The 25865-nt window shown below is 34.0% G+C and overlaps 1 protein-coding gene across 2 annotated transcripts in view; it reads left to right on the top strand.

Annotated features, from left to right (window-relative positions):
* The window catches only part of UBQLN1 (ubiquilin 1), a 43718-nt gene that overhangs the window by 1298 nt on the left and 16555 nt on the right, over positions 1 to 25865 (top strand). For both annotated transcript variants that reach the window (XM_079113858.1, XM_079113859.1), the window contains exons 2-4: positions 18192 to 18343; positions 20841 to 20956; positions 25130 to 25392. In XM_079113858.1, coding sequence (XP_078969984.1) covers positions 18192 to 18343; positions 20841 to 20956; positions 25130 to 25392 — 531 coding nt within the window. The remainder of the gene's footprint in view (positions 1 to 18191; positions 18344 to 20840; positions 20957 to 25129; positions 25393 to 25865) is intronic.

Here is a 25865-nt window from a genome sequence, read left to right on the forward strand (position 1 = left end):
CCAGGGTTTATCTAGTTCCAAAGGTGTGTTTTGTGAAGGAGGAGGGTGTGTAGCATCAATTGAGAGAAACTTTTTATCATCAACTGAGTCATCATTCTTTGTTTCCTAACGCTTTTATAAAAATTTTCCTTAACCTTTTTATGTTTTCCAACATACAGAAAAGTTGAAAGGATTGTACAGCTAACACCTATATGTCCCTCACCTTCAATTAACATTTTTGTTTGCTTTATAACATAATTTATTATAATTTCATTTTTATGTTTTTAGATATTTAAAAATGTTGCAAATTATCCGCGGCAACCTTCCCAGGCACTCCAGCATTGTACATATCATTAATTTCAACTTATACAGTTTTTTTTTTTTCCCCAAGGTAAATTTGGTGTGCGATGAAATGCATGTAGTTGCCATTGACCAAGTTTTTCACAAATGCTTATACCTGGGTCTCCCAAGTCCTCAACAAAATGTAGAATTAATAATTGACTAGAAAGTTTTTTCTTGTGCCTTTTTCTGGTCACTTGTCACTTTCCCTTTCATCAACCATGATTTTGATTTCATTTTCACCAGACGTTAGATTTGCCTGTTCTAGAACTTTGCATAAGTAGTATGTACACATAGTATGTATTCTGAGTAAGGCTTTTATTTTTTTTCCCACTCAGCATATTTTTAACATTCGTTTTTGTGTTAGTACTTTTATGGCTGTATAGTTTTCCACTGTATGAATATATCATGATTTGTCTACTCTTGAGGGCCACCTGTTTCCAGTTATTTCTGTTTACTTTTAACAATCTTGTACAAGTTCTTTGGGGACATATACTTTTGTCTCTATAGTTAAATGTGTAGAAGTGGAATGATTAGGTGATTGGGCAGCTCTGTTGAGTTTTATAAGAAACAGCATTTAAAAAAAAAAAAAATCTTGTACTAATTTAAAATCCCATCAGTGATATGTAGATGTTACTGTAGGCCTCTGTTAACATTGTTTTGATTTGGCTATTTTAGTGGGTGTTAAAAATTAAATTTTGAAGCACTTGGGTCTTTCCAGGGATTCGATTCAGGCCTCTACCATCCTGACTGCTTTCAGAATTTTACTGCAATATTAGAAATAGCCAATATTTTGTAAATAAAAAATTTAGGTGAGTGCGAGGACAGTTTTTGCTTTTTGTGGTGGTGAAATTAAAATCCTAAATCCTGTGGAACTTAATTATAAATTCTGCAGGAAGAACCATAGTGAAATTTCAGTAAAATTAGTCTTTCCGAAGTAACTTTTTCTGATGGCAGTTAATTTTTAAAGGTTTAATCGTTGTTTCCTGTTGAAGCAGAAAACATAATAAAAATTGAAACTCACCACGGTACCAAGAACCTGAAGATAAGTAAAACTGTGGGCTTTGTTAAAGGAATCACATACAGGAGAAGTACAAGAAAAAAGAAAATCAGTTTTCAGGTGATCTGTTTGTACAGTTCTACTTGGAGCACAAGAAAAGATCTACCATTTAGTAATTTACATTTTTCTTAAAAGTGTTGACTAGTTTACCATACTTACCCTCAGATTAGTTTGTCATTGAGGGAGCTGGGGGTGTAGCACAGTGGTAGAGTGCTAGCTTAGGAATGCCTGTGGCCCTCCCTGGGGTCACTCCTCACTAGGCAAAAAAGTTGTCATTGAAAGAGATGTATGGCATTAAGATTCCTTTAAAAACATAATGGGGCATGCTCAAAGTCTTGGGTTCAACCCCCAGCAACAAATGAAATAAAGAAATTGGCAAATATTTGATCCTGAAAATTCTTATCTGGGAGGGAAAGAGGGTAAGTTAAAAGATCACCAAATGGTAATATTGAAGACCTGTACTTTATTTCTGGAAAATCCTATTTTCTATCATTTAAGGTCTCTTTCAGTAAGTATTTCTCTGTAATGTAGATGCTTTAAGCACACAGTATATTTATGACTATGTTCCAATAATTGAAATCATTAACCTGTGTAGGAGCTGGGTCGGAGCTAAGTGCTTGCCTACCACTTGTGAGGCACTGGGTTCGATCCTTAGCAATGCATAAAAATAAATAAATAAAGGTATTGTGTTCATCTACAACTAAAAAAAATATTTTTTTAAAATTCTGTGTTAAAAAACACCTGGATTGGGACTGTAGCTCAGTGGTAGAGTGCTTGCCTCGCATGTACTAAGGCACTGGGTTTGATTCCTCAGCACCACGTAAAAATAAGTAAATAAAGATGTTGTGTCCACCTACAACTAAAATATATTAAAAAAAAAAAAAAGCACTTAGGTAATTTGTCAAATAAGATGTAAGTTGGCAATTTGTTTTTGTATTTTTCCCTTTATTTCTTTTTTTAGATTTTTATTTTTTCTTTTTTATTACATGTGACAGTAGAAATCGATTTTGATATATTTCTACAAGCATGGAATATACCTTATTTTAGTTAGGATCTCAATCTTGTGGATGTACATGATGTTGAGATTCACTGTGGTATATTCATATATGTACATAGGAGAGTTACGTCATATTCATTCCACTGTCGTTTCTATTCCTATTCTTTCTCCCTTTCCTTCATTCCCCTTTGTCTACTCCACTGAACTTCTGTCCCTCCTCCACACACACTTATTGTGGGTTAGTATCCACATATTAGAGAAAACATTCAACCTCTGTTTTTTTTTTTTGAGATTGTCTTATTTCACATAGTATGATAGTCTCTAGATCCATCCATTTACCGGCAAATGTCATAAAGTCATTCTTTATGGATGAGTAATATTCCATTGTGTATGTATACCACAATTTCTTTATCCATTCACCTGTTGATGAGCATCTATGTTGGTGCTAGATTTCAATTTTTTGTAAACTGCAGGCAGAAATAAGATTCCTTTTATACATGCACAGTTGGCGTTTAATAATAAATGTTACTTGCTTGAGTTTGATAATAAATCTTAAACCTTTTTCCAAATTCAAATGCAATTTATTTTTCATAGAGCTATTGGAATTGAGTAATGTTTTAAGTTTCTCATTAAGGTTAGTTGGAACAGTTTATGCTTCAAGATGGTTTCATTTACTAGGGGTTATTATAACAAATAGATATAAAAACATAAATGTGTAGTGGTATAAAACAATTGTGTATGGGATTGTTTTCTGTTAATTATTAAACAAGATAACATCTAAACAATGGAGAGCTCTGTGTGTCAGAGACAGTGCAGAGAATAGAGGGGAGCTTCCATATAACTTAAAACTAGCTCATTTGGGGCTTTTTTTTTTTTTGGTAGACCTTTAGATTATAGTGTAAAATTTTGAAATGCAGTTACCTGAAACGTTCAGGTATTGTATATTCTGGTTTTAGAAAATGTCTTCATTACTGGAAACTTTTAGGAAAATATTAATATACTTAAAACATGATACGTATTGAATCAGCCAGGTGTGGTGGAGCATACCTGTAAAAAGTTTTAAGAAAGGACTGGGAATGTAAAGTGCCTCTGGGTTCAGTCTTCAGTATCCCTTCCTCCCCCAAAGATTAAAAAAAATTTTTTTTCTTTTTTTAGATGGATGGACACAATACCTTTATTTATTTATTTTTTTAATTTTTATGTGATGCTGACTGAGGATCAAACCCAGTGCCTTGCACATGCTAGGCAAGTGCTCTGCCATTGAGCCACAATCCCAGCCCTCCCCCAAAGATTTGAATCATATTGAATTTGCCTTTGGGAAATTACATTGCCTTGGTGCTTCATCACAAATGTCATTTACATTATACTCTTTAGGGTGAATCTAGAGCTGCTTGTGTGTTCTTATACCATCACTGTGTGGCTATTGAGCCCTTAAAATGTAGTCAAAGTAAATTTAGATATAAAATATATGCCAGATTTTGGAAAATTTGGTATGAAAAAATAAGTAATAGTTTTTTGAGATGTTTCATGTTGAAATAAAATTTTACAAAAAGATTGATTAAATAAAATACTAAAATTATTGCTATTAATTTGAACTTTTTACTTTTTTTTTTTTTTGTGGTGTTGAGAATTGAACACATGACATTTCACATGTTAGGCAAGCACTCTTATCAGTGACCTACATCCTCAGTCCCTCTCCTTACTCTTTCAATATGGATACTTGAGTGTTTAAAATTATTTATAAGGCTTACTTTTTTTTTTTTTTTTTTTGACTGGACGGTGTCTTACCCAAAAGGTTGTTTTATCTAGAGAAAACAACCTTATCCCTTTTGGGGATGTTTAGGGATTGAACTCAGGGCATTGCACATACCATGGGCCTTGATAAGCATCTTCCTGCCTTGACCTCCTGAGTAGCTGGAATTGGAGGTGTGTGCCACCATGCTCTGAGAGATCAGTGTTTTCTTATTTGTCTTTTTCTAAAGAGTTGCTGGAAAACTCTTTTTTAGAGATTGCGTAGTGGTTGTTTTTTTTTCCCCTAAACAGCATTACTATGCTGGATTGACATACCATTTATTTCACCCTTTTAAAGGTGGTATTTAATTTTTATTTTTTTAATTTATTTTTATTTTTTTGTAGTACACTGACAGGATTGTGCAACCATCACCATGGTCAATTTGAGAACATTTTCATCACCTCCAAAAGAAACCCTGTACTCTTTGCAACTCCACTCCCACAACCCTTTTCCTCCCATCCCTAGGGAACTGCTGATACATTTTTTATCTATACATTTGCCTGTTTTGAATGTTTGTTATAAATAGAACCATGTAGTCTTCTGTGATTGGTTTCTTTAACTTTGTTTCTTTAACTTAACTGTAGCTTTTAAGGTTCGTCCACTTTGTAAATTCTATCAGTGTTTCCTTTTTATTGTCCAGTAACATTTCATTATATGAATACTTACCACATTTTATTTCTCCATCACTTGATGGACATTTGGGTTGTTTCTACTTTTTGGCTGTTATGAATATTGCTACTATGAACATTTACGATTAAGTTTTTGCGTGGACATGTGTTTTCATTTTTCTTGTGTGTATACTAAGAGTGGAATTGCTGCTCTGTGTTTAACTTTTTGAGGTACTGCCAGACTTTTTCCCAAGTGACTGTACATTTTACATTTCCACCAGCAATGCAAGAGGATTCCAATTACTACATTCTTGGTAATACTTGTTATGGTCTGTCTTTCTGATTATAGTCATCCTATTGACTGAATTGACATCTCATTGTAATTATTTTGACTTTTATTACTACTTGAGCAGTAGTTCTCATTGTGGTCTAAAAGTCCTTAATACTCTTAGGAAAACTGTGAAACTAAAACTATTTTTCTAATAATGCTAAGATTTTACTTGTGTTTTTCAGTCTAATTCTCAGAAAAATGAGCGGTGATCTGGATGTTGACTGGTGCACTCATGTAATCCCAGTGACTCAGGAGACTGAGGCAGAAATGTTGCAAGATTGAGACCAGCTTTGGCAATGTAGACTGTCTTAAAAAATAATGAGTTGAGGTGTAATTCGTTGGTAAAGTGCTGCTGGGTTCATTCCCCAGTGCCACCAAAACCAAAACAAAATTTAGCAGTGTACTTTGCCTGAATCTTTAAGATGTGGGATATTGCCACAGATAGGAAAACCTAGCTGTTATCTTCTATAAGACTAAAGTGATTTTGCAAAAATTTAAGACAGTTCTACTCTCTTTACTAGGAAAATAAGCTACTTTTCAGAAGATTATTTATATTAACACGTAATGGGCTTATTATTTTTAAATTACTATTTTAGAAGATTTTTCAGTTTTAGAAGATTTCTAATATAATTGGTATCAGTAGGTACAAAAAGCAAAACATGGGGGTTCTGAATTTTTAAAACGGTGTCCTAAGAACAAAAATTGCTATAGTGGAGTATTTTAGATTGAATACTGACTCAAGTCACTACGTTATCATTGTCTTGCTTAGAAACTATGGTAACCTGCTTTCAGTCTCCCAATTTTTCTGTAACTCTTCCTCATTCAATCCCAAATAATCTCTGAAAATTGTTCATTAGATCATGTGATATTCTGCATAAAACTCAAAGAGTTTCCATTGATTATGGAATCTGTCAAGTGGTGATGAGGCCCTGTAGGAGGGTTCCTGCCACTTTTCCATTCTTTACTGATGCCTTCTTTCTTCTTGCTCACTTGGTTCACCCTACTGACTTTATGGTTTCTTGACCTGTTACTATGGTTTTTTTTCCCAGCCTCAGAACTTAGGTCCAGTTTGGTTTTGTTACATGGCATACCTCTGACACTCTGCCCCATCCCACTCACCCTTTAAATCTCAGTGCAGAGGTCAGATTCTAAAGGAAATATCTGATTGCCCTGATTACCTTGGGATCCCTCATTATATTTTCTCACTATACCTTGTTCTTTGTCATAGTTGATCACAATTCAAAATCATATATTTATGTGATTAATGCTTCTTCTCTACTAGAGGGACTGTGATTGTTTTAACATTGTTTCCAGAGCCTAGCACAAGTATGAACTTAGCAAATATTTGTTTATGAATGAATCTAGTACATTAGGCTCATAAGTGTAGCATGTACATAATCTCATGGCTTCACTTCTCTGGAATCTTCATCTTAAACTGCTCAGAACCCTCCAGACATAATTCTTGACTACCTCAGGATGTTCATTCTTGTTTCTCTCTGTCTGGAACTTTATTCTGGAACAGCCTTTCTTGGCTGTAGAAATCCCCATCTAAACCATAGATAACAGAAAATGTTTTGAGTAATATTCATTTTCCTTAAAGATTGGTTATAACTAAATCAATTTTAGATATATAGGGGATATAAAATGTAATTCTTCACATAGCGATATGCTGGTAAATGTTTTTCAACCAGTTCTCAGGGAAAAACAATGTTGACTTGTAGTATTTGCTGATTTCCGTGATGTCTCATCCTAGCGGGTCTCAAGCTATTGGTATTAACCTGCTCACAAAATTCCCCTAAATTAAGGAGCATTTGCTTCAGTGGTTACCTTAGGGTAGAGGTAAGCAAACTGGTGAACCATGTCCTTCATGCCATTGCTTATGTATTAAGTATGACTTTTCAGAATAGACCATCTGGCCCGAGAGTAGAAAATATTTACTATCTAGCCCCTTACAGAAAATTTACTGGCCATGGCATTATAACTTACTATTCTAGATCTCATACTGTTCATCAAAACCCCTCTCATTGGGAATTTTTACCATGACTTAGGCAACAGTCCAGCCCCTTAGAAAAGCATCGTGTGCCACATATATAATATTTTTAGTTGCCACTTAATAGAACTGCAATTACTTTTCATTGTGGCAAAATACACAAAATATAATTTAGCATCTTTTTTTTCTTTTGCCACTCACAGAGTCCATTCTTTTTATTTATTCCTGGTGGTTATGTTCTATATAATAGATACCCACACATAGGAAGTACAATACATATTTTTGTATATAAGCCCATATACATGTATTATAAGCCCATATACATGTATTATAATGTATTATAATCGTGTATTATAATTTTTTTTCTTTCTTTTTTTTTTTTTTTTTTGCAGTACTGGGGATCGAACTCAGGGCCTTGTGCTTGCGAGGCAAGCACTCTACCAGCTGAGCTATCTCCCCAGCCCCTATAATTTTAAATACTAAAGTACAAATCATCCTGGTAAATTCTTTTTTTAAAATTTTTTTAGTTATACATGACTATATTTTGACATTTGTACAAACATGGAGTACATCTTATTCTAATTAGGATCTTGGTCTTGTAGTTGTACATGATGTGGCAGTTCACTGGTATATTTATATATGTACATAGGAAGTTAAATCAGATTCATTCCACTCTCTTTCTTATTCCTGCCCCCACCTTCCCTTCATCTAATCTATGGAACTTCTGTTCTTCCTATCCCCTTGTTGTGTATTAGCATCCACACATTAGCACTTTCGACCTTTGGCTTTTTGGAGTGGGCTTATTTCACTTAGTATGATAGTTTCCAGATCCACCCGTTTACCAGCAAATGTCACCATTCTTTTTTTTTTTTTTTAATTCATTTTTATTGTAAACAAATGGGATACAACTTGTTTCTCTGTTTGTACATGAAGTAGAGGTATACCATTTGTGTAATCATACATTTACCTAGGGTAATAGTTTTTGATTCATTCTGTTGTCCCCCCCCCACACCCCTCCCACCCGTCACCATTCTTTTTGACGACTGAGCAATATTCCATTGTGTATATATACCACATTCTCATTATCCTTTCATCTGTCGAATGGCATCTAGATTGGTTCCATAGCTTAGCTGTTGTGAATTGAGCTGCTGTAAACATTGATGTCGCTGCGTTACGTAGTATGCTGATTTTAAGTCCTCTGGTTATTTATCAAGGAGTGGGATTACTGGGTCAAATGGTAGTTCCATTCCAAGTTTATTATCTTAATCATTTTCAAGTGTACAGTTCAGTGGCATTAAGAACATCCATATTATTTTGCAACTATAACCACTATCTCTCCACTGAACTTTTCTCATCTTGTAGAATTGAAACTATTCTCATGAAACAGTAAATTCTCATTCTTCACTCCTTGTCAACCCTGGAAAACCAGCATTCTACTTTCTGCTCTCTACTTACCTTTTTCCTTTTATTCATTGTATTTCAACCTTTTGTGATGTTTTCTCTCAAATGTCACTCTTTTCTCCCTGTTCTGGGCCATTGTGAATGTTGCTAATGATAGTTATATAATAACTAATATTTGTTGTAGACTTATCAAGGCATAATGTATTTTTTAAAAAAAATTTTTAGTTTCACAACTTTAGAGTGAGAGTATTATTAACCCTTTTAAAAAGTGCAGATCCAAGTTGATTATTTCTTACCTGGAATGCTGGGGATTAGAAGTGTTGTAGATTTTGCATTAAAAAAAAAATTGGAATATTGTTATAGTCTTTACCAGTTGAACACTCTCAATCTGAAAATCCAAAATCTAAAATGCTCCAATATCCATTTTGACGGACTGCTTGGTTTACTGGCAGAGCAGCTATTATACAGATGTCTAGACTTGGGTATAATGGTTTTGTTAAATTTTTTTTTTTTTTTTTTTAACCTTTAAAGCTCTCTTCAGTTTTGTCAAAGTTTTATATTTTATATGCTTAAAAATTTGGAATGTAAAGAAAAAATAAATACACTATGCATGCTATTATTTTAAGATTAGAAAATTCAAGTGGGGCTGGGTTGTGGCTCTGGTAGAGCTCTTGCCTACCTAGCACATGTTAAAAGTACTGAGTTTGATCCTCCTCACTACATAAAAATAAATAAATAAAGCTATGTATATTAAAAAATTCAAGTTATATAGAAAAGTGTGCACTAAAAAGGCCCTTTCAGAAAACAGAGATGATAGCTTTTTTTTTTTTTTTTTTTTTTAGCAATTCTGTTCAGAATGGTGTTTATTTCTGTATTCACATGTAATTTTTATTTACTCCTGTTAAGCAAGTGGGAACACTACCCACACTTCTCTTTAACTTTCTTTTACTTGTGTTACCTTGCAACTAACTTATTCCACTAATAATTATTTGCATGTTTTATTTGCATGTTGATATTCTGAGAAAGGGAAAAAGAGCTTTGCCATGTTTGTTACTAATTTTAAGTAGATTATAATATGGTTGGCATTTTGGATGGAGCATGAGCCTTGGAATTGGAGGAATTTGACTGTGGACAGGGAACTTTAACTCCTCTGAACATCAATGGTTATGTTTTTAATGTGGTGTAATTCTTGCTTCACTAAAGGGTTTCATGAGCTAATACGCATCTGGCTCAGAGTTTTTATACTTTATCTGTACTGGTCTTTCCCTCTGTACCCTTTTGTTCATCAGTAATTGACGTAAACTTTTGCAATAGAAGGAAGCTTAGAGGATTTCGTCATGTGAGTTAGTGAAACCTTTAGTTTGTTATTCTCTGTCAGTTTTGGATCAGAGACTAAAAAATACATTTTATTGATAATGCACTGTAACATTTGTGGCTATGTTCAATTTTATAAGACTGGTGTCCCTTTCCCATATATCTATTTATATATTTAGTGTAGTTGTTTCTCATACTTGACATTCTGTATAAGGTTTTGTGCAGTGTTTTTAATAAGGCTGCTAATTTTAAGGTAAACATCAGATCTTTGGAGAGTAATAACTGACATAACTATTGTTTATGGATAGTTTATTGAGCATGATTGTTTTTCCAAGTGATACTAGCAATATTGAGTAAGAAACTGGTTAAAAATAGAGACTCCTGAAGGCCCTATCATTTAGAATATTGAAATAGCAAATGTTTGAATGTGGTACATATATTATTCATATTGTTTGGAAGATTCTTATTAAAGGCCATTACTATATGGTTCTTTAGGAAATGAAATTAATCTGTATGTTTTATCTTCAAAGTTTAAATAAATTTTACTTTTTATTTGGTACTTGTGATTGAACTTTTGGGTGTTTAACCATTGAGCCACATATCCAGCCCTTTTTATTTTTAATTCTGAGACAGGGTCTTGCTAGGTTGCTTGGGGTCTTGTTAAGTTGCTGGGGATAGCCTTGAACTTGAAATCGTCTTGCCTCAGTCACTGGGATTACAGGGCCACCATGCCCAGACAGTTTAATTTTTTGATAGATTGCAAGAGTTTCCTGGTTTTTTTTTTTTTCTGGGAATATTTAATAGGAACACAGGCAAGCTGTTGGACAAATTTGGATTGTGGGGTATTTGTAAAGGATAACAGTTCTTCTTTTAGCTAATTTAAAGTCAAATTAACACCTTCCCTTGCCTTTTGGTGCTGTGGATTAAACCCCGGGTCTGGTGCATGCATGCTAAGCATGCTGTTGCTGAACAGAACCCCTAACCCCAACCCAATTTTTAAAGTGATTATAATTCAGAGTTTGTTCTCACATAATTAAGTCAATAATATTTGTTTGCCAGAAAATGAATACTCTGGCAGGTATGTTAGATACATCTCTCGATTTTGCCATCAGCCCTGGGGGGGAAAAAAAACAACTATCTCCATTTTACTGATGGAGAAACCACAGCTCAAAAACAGATAACATCTCCCGTGTCACCCAGTTAGAAGGTGACAAAACCAAGATTTGGAAAGTTAAGTCTGTATGTCTCAAAAACATTTTCCTGATATGCTCACACTTTGAATTTCCTGTCTTCCTCCTGTACCAAGTGTGTGTCATGTTTTTCTTTCTCAAAATGACCAAGAACAGAGAGTAAGCAAAGTGGACCTTGAACAGCTGCAATTGGCATTGTGATGTTAATCCTTTTCCTTTTCAGGGCAGCGCCTCACATTCTTCCAGCATTGTATGTTGTATGGTTTCCTCGATTATTTGTTTCTTCCCCAGATTAAAAATAGCAAATACGGGGAGGAGGTATGCTATTAAATATGAGCTGATGATAGTCTGGCACAAAAGCAGGTACAGGGCATTGAAAGTTTGGACAGTTACTGTATTGCAGAACAGCAGTTTATATTCTTACCAGTAACTCACCATTATCAAAAGGTTATATTCTACAGAGTGGAAAGCAATTTTGGTGCTCACATACGGGTAAACTTCAATTAACTGGAGATCCATTGATGTGAAACCGTTGACTTTTGGATAATGTTGAGAAAATGTGTAGCTATTGAATGTTGTTTTTGTCCCTGCTGGGTTGGTTTTCAAATCATTAAATTAAATTACCTATTTAAGGTACATTTAGGATTTTGATTCTTGTGGCTATTTTGAGGAAAATTCTAGTAGTTTTCAACTCTTTTGATGTGTTGGTTATTGTATTATAAGTTGTCGGTGCAAGCCCAGAGTGGGACATGCACATTTATAGAAACGTTGGATCTTTAGAGGGCCTGTTCTATCGTGTATCTTTCATCTTGAGTTAATGATGGTCATGTAGGCTTAAAGACTTAAATAGCTAGGTAGTTTAATGGAAATTAGAAAAGTTCTTTATAATTTTGGTTTTTCTTGAAATAGATAAAAATGTTTTGTATAATTTGTTGAAATAAGTTTATTTCTTTCTGCAGGAGGTCTGTCAGTGGGCTTCCTCTGTCTAAAGTAGCTTTGAGATTTTCTAAAATTGATTTTTTCCATATCAATACTAGTTAGCTTCCAGTTTTTATTTTATTGTCCAGTGAGCATGTAGTAGATAAAACAACATGGACGTTACATTCAAATGTTAGAGAGAAAATTTCTAGAAATTTTGTAACCAGTGTAAACTGGCTATTTCCATTTACTTTCCCTTTTTCAGGGAGCACAATAGAAATTTAAGGATCTTTGAAGCATGTGCTGAATTTTTGATTTTTCTGCAAACACCATTTAGATAATAGAACATTCTTTACTCAGTCATTTGGATAAAATTTTCTAAAATACAGTTTAATTTGGAAAAGTGTCTGGTGTGGTATAGTGATTTCTCAGTTCTAGTCTTTTAGGACTTTGATTTCTTGAGTTTCTTTTTCTTTCTTTTTTTTTTTTTTGCTAAGAATTGAACAAGATAAATGTGTGCATGGTGTCAGAAAACAGCATTGCTGCATAGTAAAATGATGATTAATATAAATGATTTTTGAACTGTATCCATAGGGTCTTATTCCTTTCCATCTAAGACACTATGAACAAGCCCTTAATATGTCCAGAAGGCTCTGAACATCTTTCAGATACAAACATTGACAACTCATGATTAGAACTCCAGCCTTTAAATTTTACAATGGACTCAACTGAACTATTATTGGTGTTATATAATTTTCTTTGGTTGCTGCTGTTTTGGATATCAGGTCTTATCTGTCTGTGGCATCATTTTGTACTCATGAATGATCATCTCTTGATTCTTGGGTGGTTTTCTTCTATTCATGTCTTATCCAATCTGGTCTGCAGCCTAAAACTAGGACCTCTTCATTCCAATTCCTTTTAGATGACTTGCGAAAGACAAGGCATATTTTAGTTTCTGACTAATCACTTGAAATTGCTCAGGCCAAGTGAATATACCTGTATTTTGACTTCCAGCTTCAGAGTCAACTTTTAAAACTTTTTATTACAGTATAGTGCAAAAGAATGCATACATCATAAATGCACAGCTCCATGTATTAGTACAAAGGTCAAGAATGTAGAACATTACCAACTCCCAAGATGTCACCTTGTGATCTCTTGTAAAACCTCCTCCTAAAGGTAACCACTCTTCTTACTTTTGACAACATGAATTTTCCTACCTCCTCCCTTTTTTTTAGTTTATTAGATCACACAGTTGGTTTTCATTTGTTGATTGGCCTCTTTTGTTCTGCATTTAGGTATCCATGATGACATATGGCCATATAGTTCATTTGTTGTCATTGTGTGTCATTTTTCTATTAAATGAGTGTACTATAATTTATTCTACAATTGAGGGATAGTTGAGTTGTTTTCAGTTTTTGGCTGCAAGTAATCCTGGTTTGAACTTACTCAAATGTGGTTTTTGGTGTACCTCAGGACTTGTAATTTGTTAGATAAAATAGGGGAATTGTTGAATCACAGAGTAGGAATATCTTCAGCTTCTACTATACAATGTTTTTCTAAAATGCACTAACTCAAACTGCACGACCTGCAGAGTCCAGTTGCTTCACGTATTCTGCAAAACTGTCACGTTCTTAAATTGAACCACACAGTAGATGTGTCACTGGTTTTAATTTTAAGTTTACCTGACCATTGATGAGAAGGAACACTTTTTCCGGTATTTTATATTGGCCCTTTTTTGATAATGTTTCTGTTGCAGTCTTTTGGCTGTTTTTCAGTTGGGTTGTTTCTTGCTAATTTGAAGATATTCCTTATGAAATCTGGATTTGAGCTGATGCTTATTTGTGTTGCAGGTATTTTTTCTCTTGTGAATTACCTTTTACTCTGTTAATAATAGTGCATATTATAGTGCTTTTTTGTTTTTTAATGGTTAGATCTTTCCATTGTTTCACTTAGGGAATTTTTTCCAATTGGATCACACTGTGGATTTATAGTTATTTTTTTATACTGTTTTAATGTGGTCAGAGTACATAGTTGGTAAGATTTTAATTTTTTTGAAATATGTTGATTTGTTTTATGGTTCAGCATACGATCTAATTTTGTAAGTTAATTTTGTAAGCAAAAAAATGGTTATTCTTTAGTTGTTGGGTGTAGTATTCTAGCTATGCCAGTTAAGTGATTTGTATGAAGTATTTAAAATTTTTAATCATTTTCTGAGTTACTTTATAATGTTGACATGTACTGATTTGCTTTTGTGTTGAATCTGCTTTGTTGGAATAAACCTTGCTAGCTTTCTTTGGTTAGTTTTTTGCATGGACTCTTATTATTACTTGAACCTTTTATAAATTTGTCTTTTTGAAGCAGCATGAGGTTAGATTTTAAAATCTAATCTGACAGTTTTGTCTTTTCACATACAGTCTTACATAGTCACTGATACTTTTGGTTTACATTTATCTTTGTACTATTTGATATTTATTTTTTCCTACCTATTCTATGCTTTTTCTCTTCTTTGAATTGAGTATTATGTATTACCCCAATTTCTTCCCTTTTTAGGTTGGTAGATGTATACTGTTTTTATGTCCTAGAGATTACCATGTGAATCTTAACTTATAAAATGTCTAAATTAGTAAATACTTATTCTTTCCAGATGATTCATACCCTCTAGATTTTCCTTCCTTCCCTCTCCTCCCTGTCATAGGGACAGAAGACTTTGTAGGACTTTATTAAAAAATCAGTTTTAATTTAGATTTACACACACACACACTTTATTGTCTTTTTGTTCCTTTATCTAGAATCATTTTCTTATCCCTGAAAGAATACTCTCATATTTCCTGTGGTGTATGCCTGCTAGGTGACAAATTTCTCTTTTTTTAAATGTGTTTAACAGATTCTTTCCATTTTTTGGGTATATTTCAAGTTCATTTTGAGGGATATTTTATTGGATATAAAACTTCAGGTTGCTTGTTATTCCTGTCTTAAAGTTTTTCTTCTTTTTCAATTATGGATAATTTCTAATATACAGAAATTGGGCTGGAGATAACAGCTCAGTGGTAAGGTGCCTGCTTAGCATGAGTAAGACCTTGGGTTCAATCCCTAGCACTATACAAAAAGAAAATAAAAACTCAAAAAGTAGAGATAATAATAGTAAGTTATTTCCCCATGTATCCTTCATCCAACTTCGACAGTCTTCTAGTCCGTTCTTTCAGGATTACCTTCCCTAAAGATTTTTCCCCTTTCCCTGTTACTTTGTATATCTCTTATCAGCGTATCACTTAATATTTTGTCATGTTATCTGAAAGAAGGGCTCTTTAAAAAAAAACCATTGTCTGAATATATCCTGCCTTACCAATTAATAATGCCTTAATTTCATCACTTGTGTATTCTGCTTAAAGTTCCCAGTTGTCTAAAAAATATTTCTTTTTAGCATGAATTAGGGGAAATAGAAGACTTTTCATTTCTTAGAGCAGTTTTAGGTTCACAGGAAAATTTAAAGCCCAGATAGTTACCATATCCTTTCCCCTTTCTCCACCTTCAGCATCATGTTTCGAAGTAGTACATTCATTATAATTGATGAACCTTCATAGACATTAATGTAAGTCATGGCTTACATTTACATTAGTGTTCAGTGTTGGTGTTTGTATATTCTGTGAATTTTGACAGATGTATAAATGACGTGCTCTGCCCATTCATTCTCTCTAACCCCTATCAACCCCTGATGCTTTTACTATCTCCATGGTTTTTCCTTTTTCAGCAATTGGGAAGACTGTTTTTTTTGGTACTGGGGATTGAACCCAGGGGTGCTTTACCACTGAGCCACGTCCCTACCTCCCCCCCCCCCCACTATATATATATATATATATATATTTGTTTATTTATTTTTTGGAGGCAGGGTCTCACTAAGTGGCTTAGGGCCTTGCTAAGTTGCTGAGGCTGGCCTTGAACTTGTGTTCCTTCTTGGGAGAGTAGACATCTTGCCTTGTTCCAGATTTTAAAAAGATTGGTTCACCTTTAAGTATGTTAACCACAGATTTTTTTTGTAGATGCACTTTATCCAGCTTGGTAAGCCTCTTTTTTTTTTGGTGGTTCTGGGAATTGAACCCAGGGCCTTGTGCATGCTAGGCGAGCACTCTACCAACTGAGCTAGCTATATCCCCAGCCCCAGTAAGCCTCTTTTTTATTTGTAATTCGCAGAGAATTTTGTCTTGAATGAGCACTGTCAAATGATTTTCAGCATTGATTGATATGATTGTATGGGTTTTCTTCTTGTTTTGTCTATTAATGTAGAGAATTAACATTGATTCCCCCCCCCCCCCCCCACACACACCCCAAAGGTTGACTTAGCCTCACATATTCAGGCTAATTCTGATTTGGTCATTAAAACTTTTTAAATTTTTTCTGTTTAATTGAATTGGATTTGATAGTATTCTGTGGAGGATTTCTGCATATATGTTCGTGAGAGAGGGTGGTTTGTATTTTCTTCATATCTTTTCATTGGTTTTGTTATCAGGATAATACTGGTGTCATGAAATGTATTAAGACTCCCTCTTCTATTTTCATAAGATTGACTGTGCTTTTTGGTAGTTTGCAAAAATTGGTCCATTTTATTCAAGTTGTAGATATTTTTGTGTAGTATTCCATATTTTTTAAAGTTTGTGGTGTTTGCTTTCTGTTGTTTTTGAGTTTGTTAACTTATGTCTTCTGTTTTTTTTTCCTGGTCAAGCTAGCTAGAGGTTTTATCAGTTTTGCTGAGATTTTAAAAAGGTTTTTGTCTTGTACTTCTGTTTTATTGATTTCTGTTCTTATTCTTTGAGTTAGTTTGCTGTTTGATTTCTAAAGATGGAAACTCAGTTTACTGTTTAATGACCTTTCTTCCTAAATTTAGTACTATATATTTCCCTAAACATTGATTTAGCTGCATGTCACAAATTTTAACATTTTACCTTTATTTTTGCTCAGTTGAAAATGTTTTCCTAACTTCTTTTCAACCCATTAATTATTTAGAAATGTTTTGCTTATTGATTTGGGAATGTTCTGGATATTTTTGTAACTAATTTCTTCTTCCTAGTCTTCTTCCTCCTCTTCCCTCACCTTCTTTTACTCTTCCTCTACCTCCTCTTTCTCCTCTTCATTCCTGGGTAATTTTTCTCATGTATTATATTGGTGCATTATAACTGTACTTAATAGTGAGCTTAATTGTTGTATTTTCGTACATGCACATGATATAACAATGTAATCACTCCCCAATGTGTAAGCCACTTTCTGTTACTAATTTATAATATAATACCATTATTATTAGAGAAGAATATACTTTTAATTACTTGGAATTTCTGAGGTTTATTTTATGACCCATACATTTCCAAAAAATCTCCTTAGCAGTAGTGTCATCATCTATTCAATTCCACTGCTATAGGGCAGTCACATTGATTTGATGAAGGCATGATGCTTTCTTAAAAATTTGGGCTGTGATTCCTTGAGTCAATCTGCTACTGGAGATTCCTATCCCATTGTGAGGTTTTCTGATTTGAATTTTTGAGTAAGCTTAAGTGTTCTAGTGATTTTAGTAAAAATTTGAGAAATGGTGATCTAGTGTATAAGATTATCTTTATTAACAGGAGATTCTTTTCTCTCCTGTTTTTGCATGTTTTTTGGTCTCTAGCAATCCTCTCTTCAGGTTGTCCTCCTCCTTCCTAATCTTTCTTTGGTTTTCAATTCTGGAAAGGCTTGTCTAATTGCCTTCTATGTTCCTCTGTACTTTGTAGTGTACTTCATTCATTCTCAGTGGATTACTTAGTTTCAGGGAAAGATTTTTGCTTTTTTGTATTTGTTTCTTCATAGTAGTACTTGTTAATTATTGAATGCAAAGATTGGGATGGATAGTCAGTATAATAAACTAAGAATATGAGGTTGGCTGTTACATGTGCGCAATTAGAACTAAAGGAGCAGAACTGGAGATGGAAATCTGAGAAATAGCATATTGTAAATTTGATAAGATCTAATTTGTGACTTGGACTAAAAATTTGATCCCATTGACTTTAAAGAAAAAGGATAATTGGAAGCAATGAACTGTTAGACCTTAGCAGAAGATTGAATATAGAATATGTGCATCAAAATAAGACTTGTGTTAGAGATGCAGTGGTAATTATTATTTGGATCAAGATAACTACCACACTAAAGAGGTGGCTTTGTACTGTTTGAATTTGAGTTTACTTTTAGAAACTAAATTGGATGGTGTTACACAAACACCTGTAATACATATTTATTTTTATCTTCTTTAGTTCAAGGAAGAAATCTCTAAACGTTTTAAATCACATACTGACCAACTTGTGTTGATATTTGCTGGAAAAATTTTAAAAGATCAAGATACTTTGAGTCAGCATGGAATTCATGATGGACTTACTGTTCACCTTGTCATCAAAACACAAAACAGGTATGATTTTAGAAGACACATAACTTTTAAACTGTAATAAATATTTATTTTTCGATTTTTTTTAAAATCTTGACTTCCAAGGGCTTTCCTTGTCATTAATATCTAAATATTAAAATTCCTTTCTTTGTTGCTGTTCATAAAATGTTTTTAAAAAGTGGCAGTTACACATTGTCAGATAATCATTTAATACTATAGAACATTCAGCAGTGTTTAGTCAATTATATCCAAGTTATTTGAATTGGAGAACAAGCAAGTTAATACATTTTTAGTTATTTTTGTTTTAGGGAAATTTTTAGACAAAGATGTTGGGTGACTATCTTAGCAAACTACAAATCAGTGATCATGTTTCATTAAATTGAGGTACCATCAAATTTTAAGAGAAACCTTTGTGTATCACTCAGAATACTCCTAATTAAGTTGGAGTTTTCTGTCACTTACAATTTTATTTTATCCTTAGTGAAGGAGTTTGTTTTAGTCTGCATTTTTGCTGCTGTGACCGGAAAGATCTGTGACAAGAACAATTTTAGAGGAAAAGTATGTTTGGGGCTCACTTTTAGAGGTCTCCATCAGCCAACTCCATTGCTCTGGGGCCAAGGTATGGCAGAAGAGGAAAGGCCACCAGGAAGCAGAGAGAGAGAGAGAGAGAGACACACACACACACACAGAGACACACACACACACACCCCACACACACTGCTTATCAGGAACAAAATGTATACCCCATAGGCATACCCTGCAGTGACCCACTTCCTCCAGCCACACCCTACCTGCTTACAGTTACCATCCAGTTAATGCCTATCAGGGAATTGAAACACTAATTAAATTAAAACTCTCATAATCCATTCATTTCACCTTTAAATCTTTTTTTAAAAAGGTTTTAAGTTTATATTTTACAGAACTTTATAAAAAATTTGTTCTTTTTAGATATATATGACAGCAGAGTGTATTTTTTAAAATTTTTTAGTTGTCAATGAATCTTTTATTTATTTATTTATATGCTGTGCCTGAGGATTGAACCCAGGGCCTCACACATGCCAGGCAAGCGTTCTACTACTGAGCCACAACTCTAACCCCACAACAGTAGAGTGCATTTTGACATATTATACATACAGGAAGTATAACTTATTCTAATTAGGATTCTGTTCTTGTGGTTGAACTTGATGTGGAGTTACACTGGTATAAACTACTTGCGTTTTCTCACATGAGAAGACATATGGGGGACATCTCATATTTAAACCATAACAGTGATTTGAGACTTCCTTGGGTTGGGAATTTTATCATATCACTGTGCATACATACAAAGAAAATATAAATGAAATAAATTGGTTAAAGTTTCCCTTTAAAACTATTTCACATTGGGTGGGAGTCTTCTGAATCCTTATTTGACCTAGTCATGATTGTCCATATTTTCCCATACAGTATCTGTTTTGTCAAGGTCGTCCATGGGGCAGCATTTCTTTAAAAAGAGAGCTATAGTCTCTTCTCCAGAATTTTCTTCTAGCTATTGATATCTATTGAAATTTTTATGCTGGTGTTCCTTCAATACTAGTTATTTCCTGTACTAAAAAAAAAGTTTATTTCTCCTGTTCCTGTTCTGTGCATAACATCTTTCAGTGCCAATTAATGGTGTGAATTTCTGAGGACACTCCATGTGGTAATCGAACTAGCATGTATGTTATGACGGTCTACTCAGTCACTCAGCTGAGGTACTACAGAGGCACATGTATGCAGGCATTACAGTTGATGCCTGTCAGGCAGTTGCGAGACAAGATACTGTTTTCACAGTTGTTAAAATGAAAAATTATACATGTCGGAATCAAAGAAAGAAGCCATGAGATTCAGTTAACTCTGTCTCAGACTTCTTTTGGTGGATCTTTTTTTTTTTTTTAAGGTTTTAAAGCCACTGAGCCACACTCCCAGCCTTTTAAAAAATATTTTATTTAGAGACAGGATTTTATTAAGTTGCTTAGGCCTCACTAAGTTGCTTAGGCTGGCTTTGAACTCATCCTCCTGCCTCAACCTCCCAAGCCACTGGGATTACAAGCATGCACCACCACACACCTGACTTTGGTGAATTCCTTCATTTTTATTTTTTACTTTTAAAATTTCAAGGATCTAAGTAAAACTGGTGCCTAGTCCTGTAGAACTAGAAAGGAATAGATAAAAAGTTATTTATATAGTTAAGCTTTGTGGATGTGACCTGTCATTGATTGTCTTCTGTAAGGTGTGACCTATCTCCCTTTCTTAAAATATAATCAGTATGAAATATTTATGTGTGTATTATACCCAAAGAGGAGGACTGATTGCAGTATATTTTGGATTTTATAAGGCTTTACTATGTTTCTTCTTTTTTTTTTTCCCCCCTAGTTGCTCAGTTATCTTTATGATAATTTGAATCTGGGACTTTACCCTTTGTTTCTGGTTATTGGGATATCAGAGGTTCTTTTAAAAATAATTAACTCTACTGCTTACATTGTGATTTAATTATTTTCCCTAGGCCTCAAGACCATTCAACTCAGCAAACAAATACCACAGGAAGCAATGTTACCACCTCATCAGCTCCTAATAGTAATTCCACATCTGGTTCTGCTACTAGCAACCCTTTTGGTTTAGGTAAGTATCATTAGTCATTTTTTGTAGGAATTAAATATCTCCTTTCCCTCCCAGGGGTAGTTTTAGATAAAATGACAATAAAACATTAAGTAATTTGAACAACAAATTTTAAAAACCTTTTACAGTTTGCTTCTATAATTGAAGGTGTTAAGGAAATAATTGGGAATACGAGTGTTTAATTAGCTTACATTTACATTTGATAAGTCATCAATAAACAACACATTTCTCTTTCATAATGAAAGATGTAGTGTTTGTATACCTGATCTGATGACTATATAATTACATCTTAGGAAGTTTAGTCGATTGTTGATCATAAGCTGTGATAAGGTGAATAATTTTTTTCTTTGTAAAATGAAGGAATTAGACTATATTAGTTACATTCTAACTGTCCTGAATGCATAGAAGGACTGTGACCTGAGAGCAAGCCCAGGGCTTAAGGGTCTTCTACATTAGCTAAAACCACTTTTCTTTTATAAGTTTTATATATTGGAGTTCTGTGGAAGGTAAAAAATATTGTGACGTTAGTGAAAGTTGGACTAGATAGATGAATTGACTTACTGCCTTTTTCATTCTTTAAGTTGTATGACTAGTATAGGACCTTGAAATGTCATTGTTTTTCATATGCACAATTTTCATATATCAAGATCATAACATACCTTGTATCCTTTCCATAAGCAGTTTATTAATTCAATTATACTGTGCCAAATATATGTTGGAAGAATTTTAGAGAATGGCATGAATTTTTATACTCATATTTTCTTTTTAAAAAATGTTGCTCTTAATTAAAAAAAGGTGTTAGTCTAAATGTGTCTCCTTTGGTTAAGGCAGGTAAATTTTAGATAGCAAAATTATTTTTTTATTTGTTCTTTTTAGTTGTACACATTACAGTAGAGTATATTTTGACATATTTATATGAACATGGAGTAGATGGCAAAATTAGTAATATGAACACTAGAGAGATTAGGATAAAATTAGTATTCATACTTTGAAAGATGCTGTTGAGGTACATTTATGTTGTCCATCTTCCCTCACTTTATAGACAAGAATAATGAAGGCTAGAGAGGCTTTTAATTAATTTGTTTGATGCTACAAAGCTCCCTGATCCCTTTATTTCTAGTCTTATTCATACCCCCACTTTTTATCTCATTGGCTTTTTTTCAGTCAACTACTCCTTTTTCCTTTCTATATTCAGCTTTTCTTTGCTGGTTGTTTTCTGTAAAACCATTGAATGCTACCACCCTCTTTACCTTCCCTTCTCAGCTGTCTTTAGAAAAGGCATTTCCTGTTTTTTTGAATATTTTCCCTTCACTAAGTTGACTGTTTTATTTTTTTGCCCCCATCATATCATTGAAAATTTCTTGATAACATTGCTTTTGACCTCTTGGCTTCTCAAATATAGTAGGTACATTTTAAATCAGCCTCTCTTAATACTAAAAAAATCTCTCCTTGAAATTTTCTTCCTTTAACTTATACAATATTTTTTTTTCTATAGTTAACTTTCTAACCAGTCCTTTTTAATCTCATTCGTAGGACTTTTTCCCCTTCCCTGTTTGTATGTTTCTATTATTTCCCTAGAGTTCTGCTGTGACTTTCACCTCTTTTATTCTGTTTATTCTCCCTGAATGACATTATTCTATTATATCCTGGTGACTCTCAGATTTCTATCTCAACTCATACCACTTCTGAACCCATGTCTTATATTCATCTGTTTTCAGTCGCCTGATGCTCTCAAAAAATAAAGAAAAATGGGGAAAAAAACCAAATACAACATAGCATTTTGCTCTTCAAATTGCCCCTTTTCCCCCATGGAGACTCTTGGTCTGGTACCTCTTTTGTATCCTGCACCTTGCAGATGTTTCTCATTGCTACTCTCTTGATGTAGATCCTCATTTTTTTTTCATTTATAACGTTCGCTCTGATTCATTTCCATAGTGCTGTTAGAATATCATCTTAAGTGGCTTCTCTGCTTAAAATGTTTCAATTCTCTTGAAAGATTTTCAAGATTTAGCCCTTGTCTGCTTCTCCATCCTTATTTATTACCCATTTTAACAGTTACACTTGCTTGTCTAGTTTTAATAACCCCAAACATTATGGCTTATTACAACAAAGTTTAATTTCTTGCTACGAACCTTCCTTGTGTACTACAGGTGTTTCACTGTGGTTTTTGTTTGTTTGTTTGTTTGTTTGGTTGGTTTTTTTTTGATACTGGGAATTTAACCCAAGGGCAATTTATCACTGAGCCACATCCCTAGCCATTATTTCTAAATTTTGAGACAGGGTCTTACTCAGTTGCTTAAGGGCCTCACTAAATTGCTGAGTCTGGCCTCCTGAGCTGCTGGAATTACAGGCATATGCCACCTCACCCAGCTTCACTGACCTTTGAGGCCCCCATTCATACAGTCCTTCAAAGACTCAAGCTAATGAAATTGTCATCACTTAGCTATAGCACTTGGAACATGGCAGAAGAAGCAAATTGAACTGGCAGTCCTTTGACCAAAAGTGATATACATCATTTCTTGCAATCCTTTGATTATAACTTGTCACATGGGCCTGTACAAGTGCAAAAGGCTGCACATGAACTATGTGGTGACCACCGCTATTTGTCTTACTGATCATACTGAATTTTTTGTAGTTTCAAGAATACATCAGTACATTTATTGCTATGTTTTATGTATATACTGTTTTATGTGTGTTAACCCCCCAGTCTTCCCACTTCTCCTTTTCAACTTGTTCATTCATACTTATTAAGATTCATGTCTTCTTTGAAAAACAGCCATTCCACTTAGGTAGTTTATTACTGTATTATGTATCTGTTGAACAAAGTAGTCCATGTAAGCATTTTTTACCTTGTCACTTTTGTATATAGAAAATGCTCAGTAAGTAAGGAATGTATTCCTTTTTTGGTTATGTAATTTCATAAAGCAAACATTTTTGTGATACGTGCTTAATCTCTCTCTTAATCCCTTAGATTTTTTTGTGACTTATTTCCTGCAAAGAGATAGTCTATTTTTAGAGTGTTCCCTGGCTTTCTCTTCTTGATTGGCACTGTTTAACCAGAATTTATAGTAAATTTTACTTGGTAAATTTAAGTTAGAATTGTGGAAAGATAGAAGTATAGTCCTGTGTGGGGAACCCCCTACTTCTTTTAGCTGGCATCTTCTGGAATGCTTTCTTTGATACCAACCAATTCTCAGACACTTGACTGTGGGTGTTCAGTGTTCAGTTCAGTCTTTTTTCTCATATTTTTTATTGGTGGTACATTCAGTTCAGTTTCGACTCTGTTTATTGGAAGTTAGTGTCAGGACTCACAAGTTAGACTGCCCTCACTTCTATCATGAGTGTGAGTCTCTGACCATCTTATATTTTTGATGAACCAGCTGTAAAACCGGGGGTTTCCTTGTCTAGTGGTCCCAGCATCAAAATTTGCTAGAAGGTCTCCCAGAACTCAAAACGCTTTACTTGTATCCTTTATAATAAACAAGTAAATATAATTCAGATAGATCAATGCTTTGAACAGGTGCAAGGTGTGTGTGTGGGGGGGTGGAAGATGGGTAAAAGGTTGCCATACCCTAGCTAGCACACTTTTCTCCTCACATCTTGGTGTTCTCACCAACCCTGAATGATGTTTTTAAAAAGTTTGTATAGACCTCAGTCTCCCAGCTCTATCCCCTCCTGTTCTTGGAGGTCAGTGGGTGAGGCTCAAAGTTCCATTCTTTTAATCCTTTGATCTTTCCGATGACCAGTTCTGTCCTGAGGTGCCCTAATGGAGGTGCCCTATACTCTTAACCCTAATTAGCTTAGGGTAAAAAAAAAAAAAAATTTAAAAAGTCTGTTATAAATTACAAAAGACACATACCTACCACTCTGAAAATTCTGAGGGTTTTAGGAGCTCTTTGAGGAACCAAGGAGATGGATCAAATACATTTTTGTATTGTACTATCCACATGAAAATGTATATTGTGGGTTTTATTACTAAACATCAGTATAAATTTTTGGCTAATTTCTGTTATAGAAATTAAATATGTGTGAGTAATAGGAATTCTGTTTTGTTTTAAAACTGTTTCCTGGACTATTGAGTTTTTGAATCTTCACTTTTTAGCACAAGCATGGTAATGTTAAAATTTCTGACCTTCATTTATGTTTCTTTTATTTTCCCCCTTCTTATCCTTTTAGGTGGCCTTGGAGGACTTGCAGGTCTGAGTAGCTTAGGTTTGAATACTACCAACTTCTCTGAACTACAGAGCCAAATGCAGCGACAACTTTTGTCCAACCCTGAAATGATGGTCCAGATCATGGAAAATCCCTTCGTCCAGAGCATGCTCTCAAATCCTGACCTAATGAGGCAGTTAATTATGGCCAATCCACAAATGCAGCAGTTGATACAGAGAAATCCAGAAATTAGCCATATGCTGAATAATCCAGATATAATGAGACAAGTATGTAGAAAAATCATTTCAGTTTGTTTGTTTGTTTGTTTATTTATTTATTTATTGTGGTGCTGGGGATTGAACCCAGGGCCTTGTGCTTGCAAGGCGAGCATTCTGCCACCTGAGGTATCTCCCCAGCCCATCATTTCAGTTTATTTACCTAAATTTTTTTTTTTTTTTTTTTTTTTTAATTTTCTGTGGTGACAGAGATTGCCCTGAATGTACCACTGAGTTAAAGAGAGAATTCTAATCATTGTTTAGGAAAACTCACCAAAGCCCTAATTTGGACTGTTTGAACTCTGGATTTTCCTGCTACATTTAAAGTCACTTTTAAATAGGTTATTTTGAGGGTTTAAGAAACAAAAAGTTTAGTTCTATATATGGACAATTAATTCATAACAAAGTGTTTCCCTTTTGATGTTATTTGAATTATAGTTTGCTTTTTGAGGTACATATCTACCAGGAATTATTTAAAATAGTTT

The sequence above is a fragment of the Sciurus vulgaris genome (genome assembly GCF_902686455.1).
Source record: "Sciurus vulgaris genome assembly, chromosome: 15".
Classification (NCBI taxonomy): domain Eukaryota; kingdom Metazoa; phylum Chordata; class Mammalia; order Rodentia; family Sciuridae; genus Sciurus; species Sciurus vulgaris.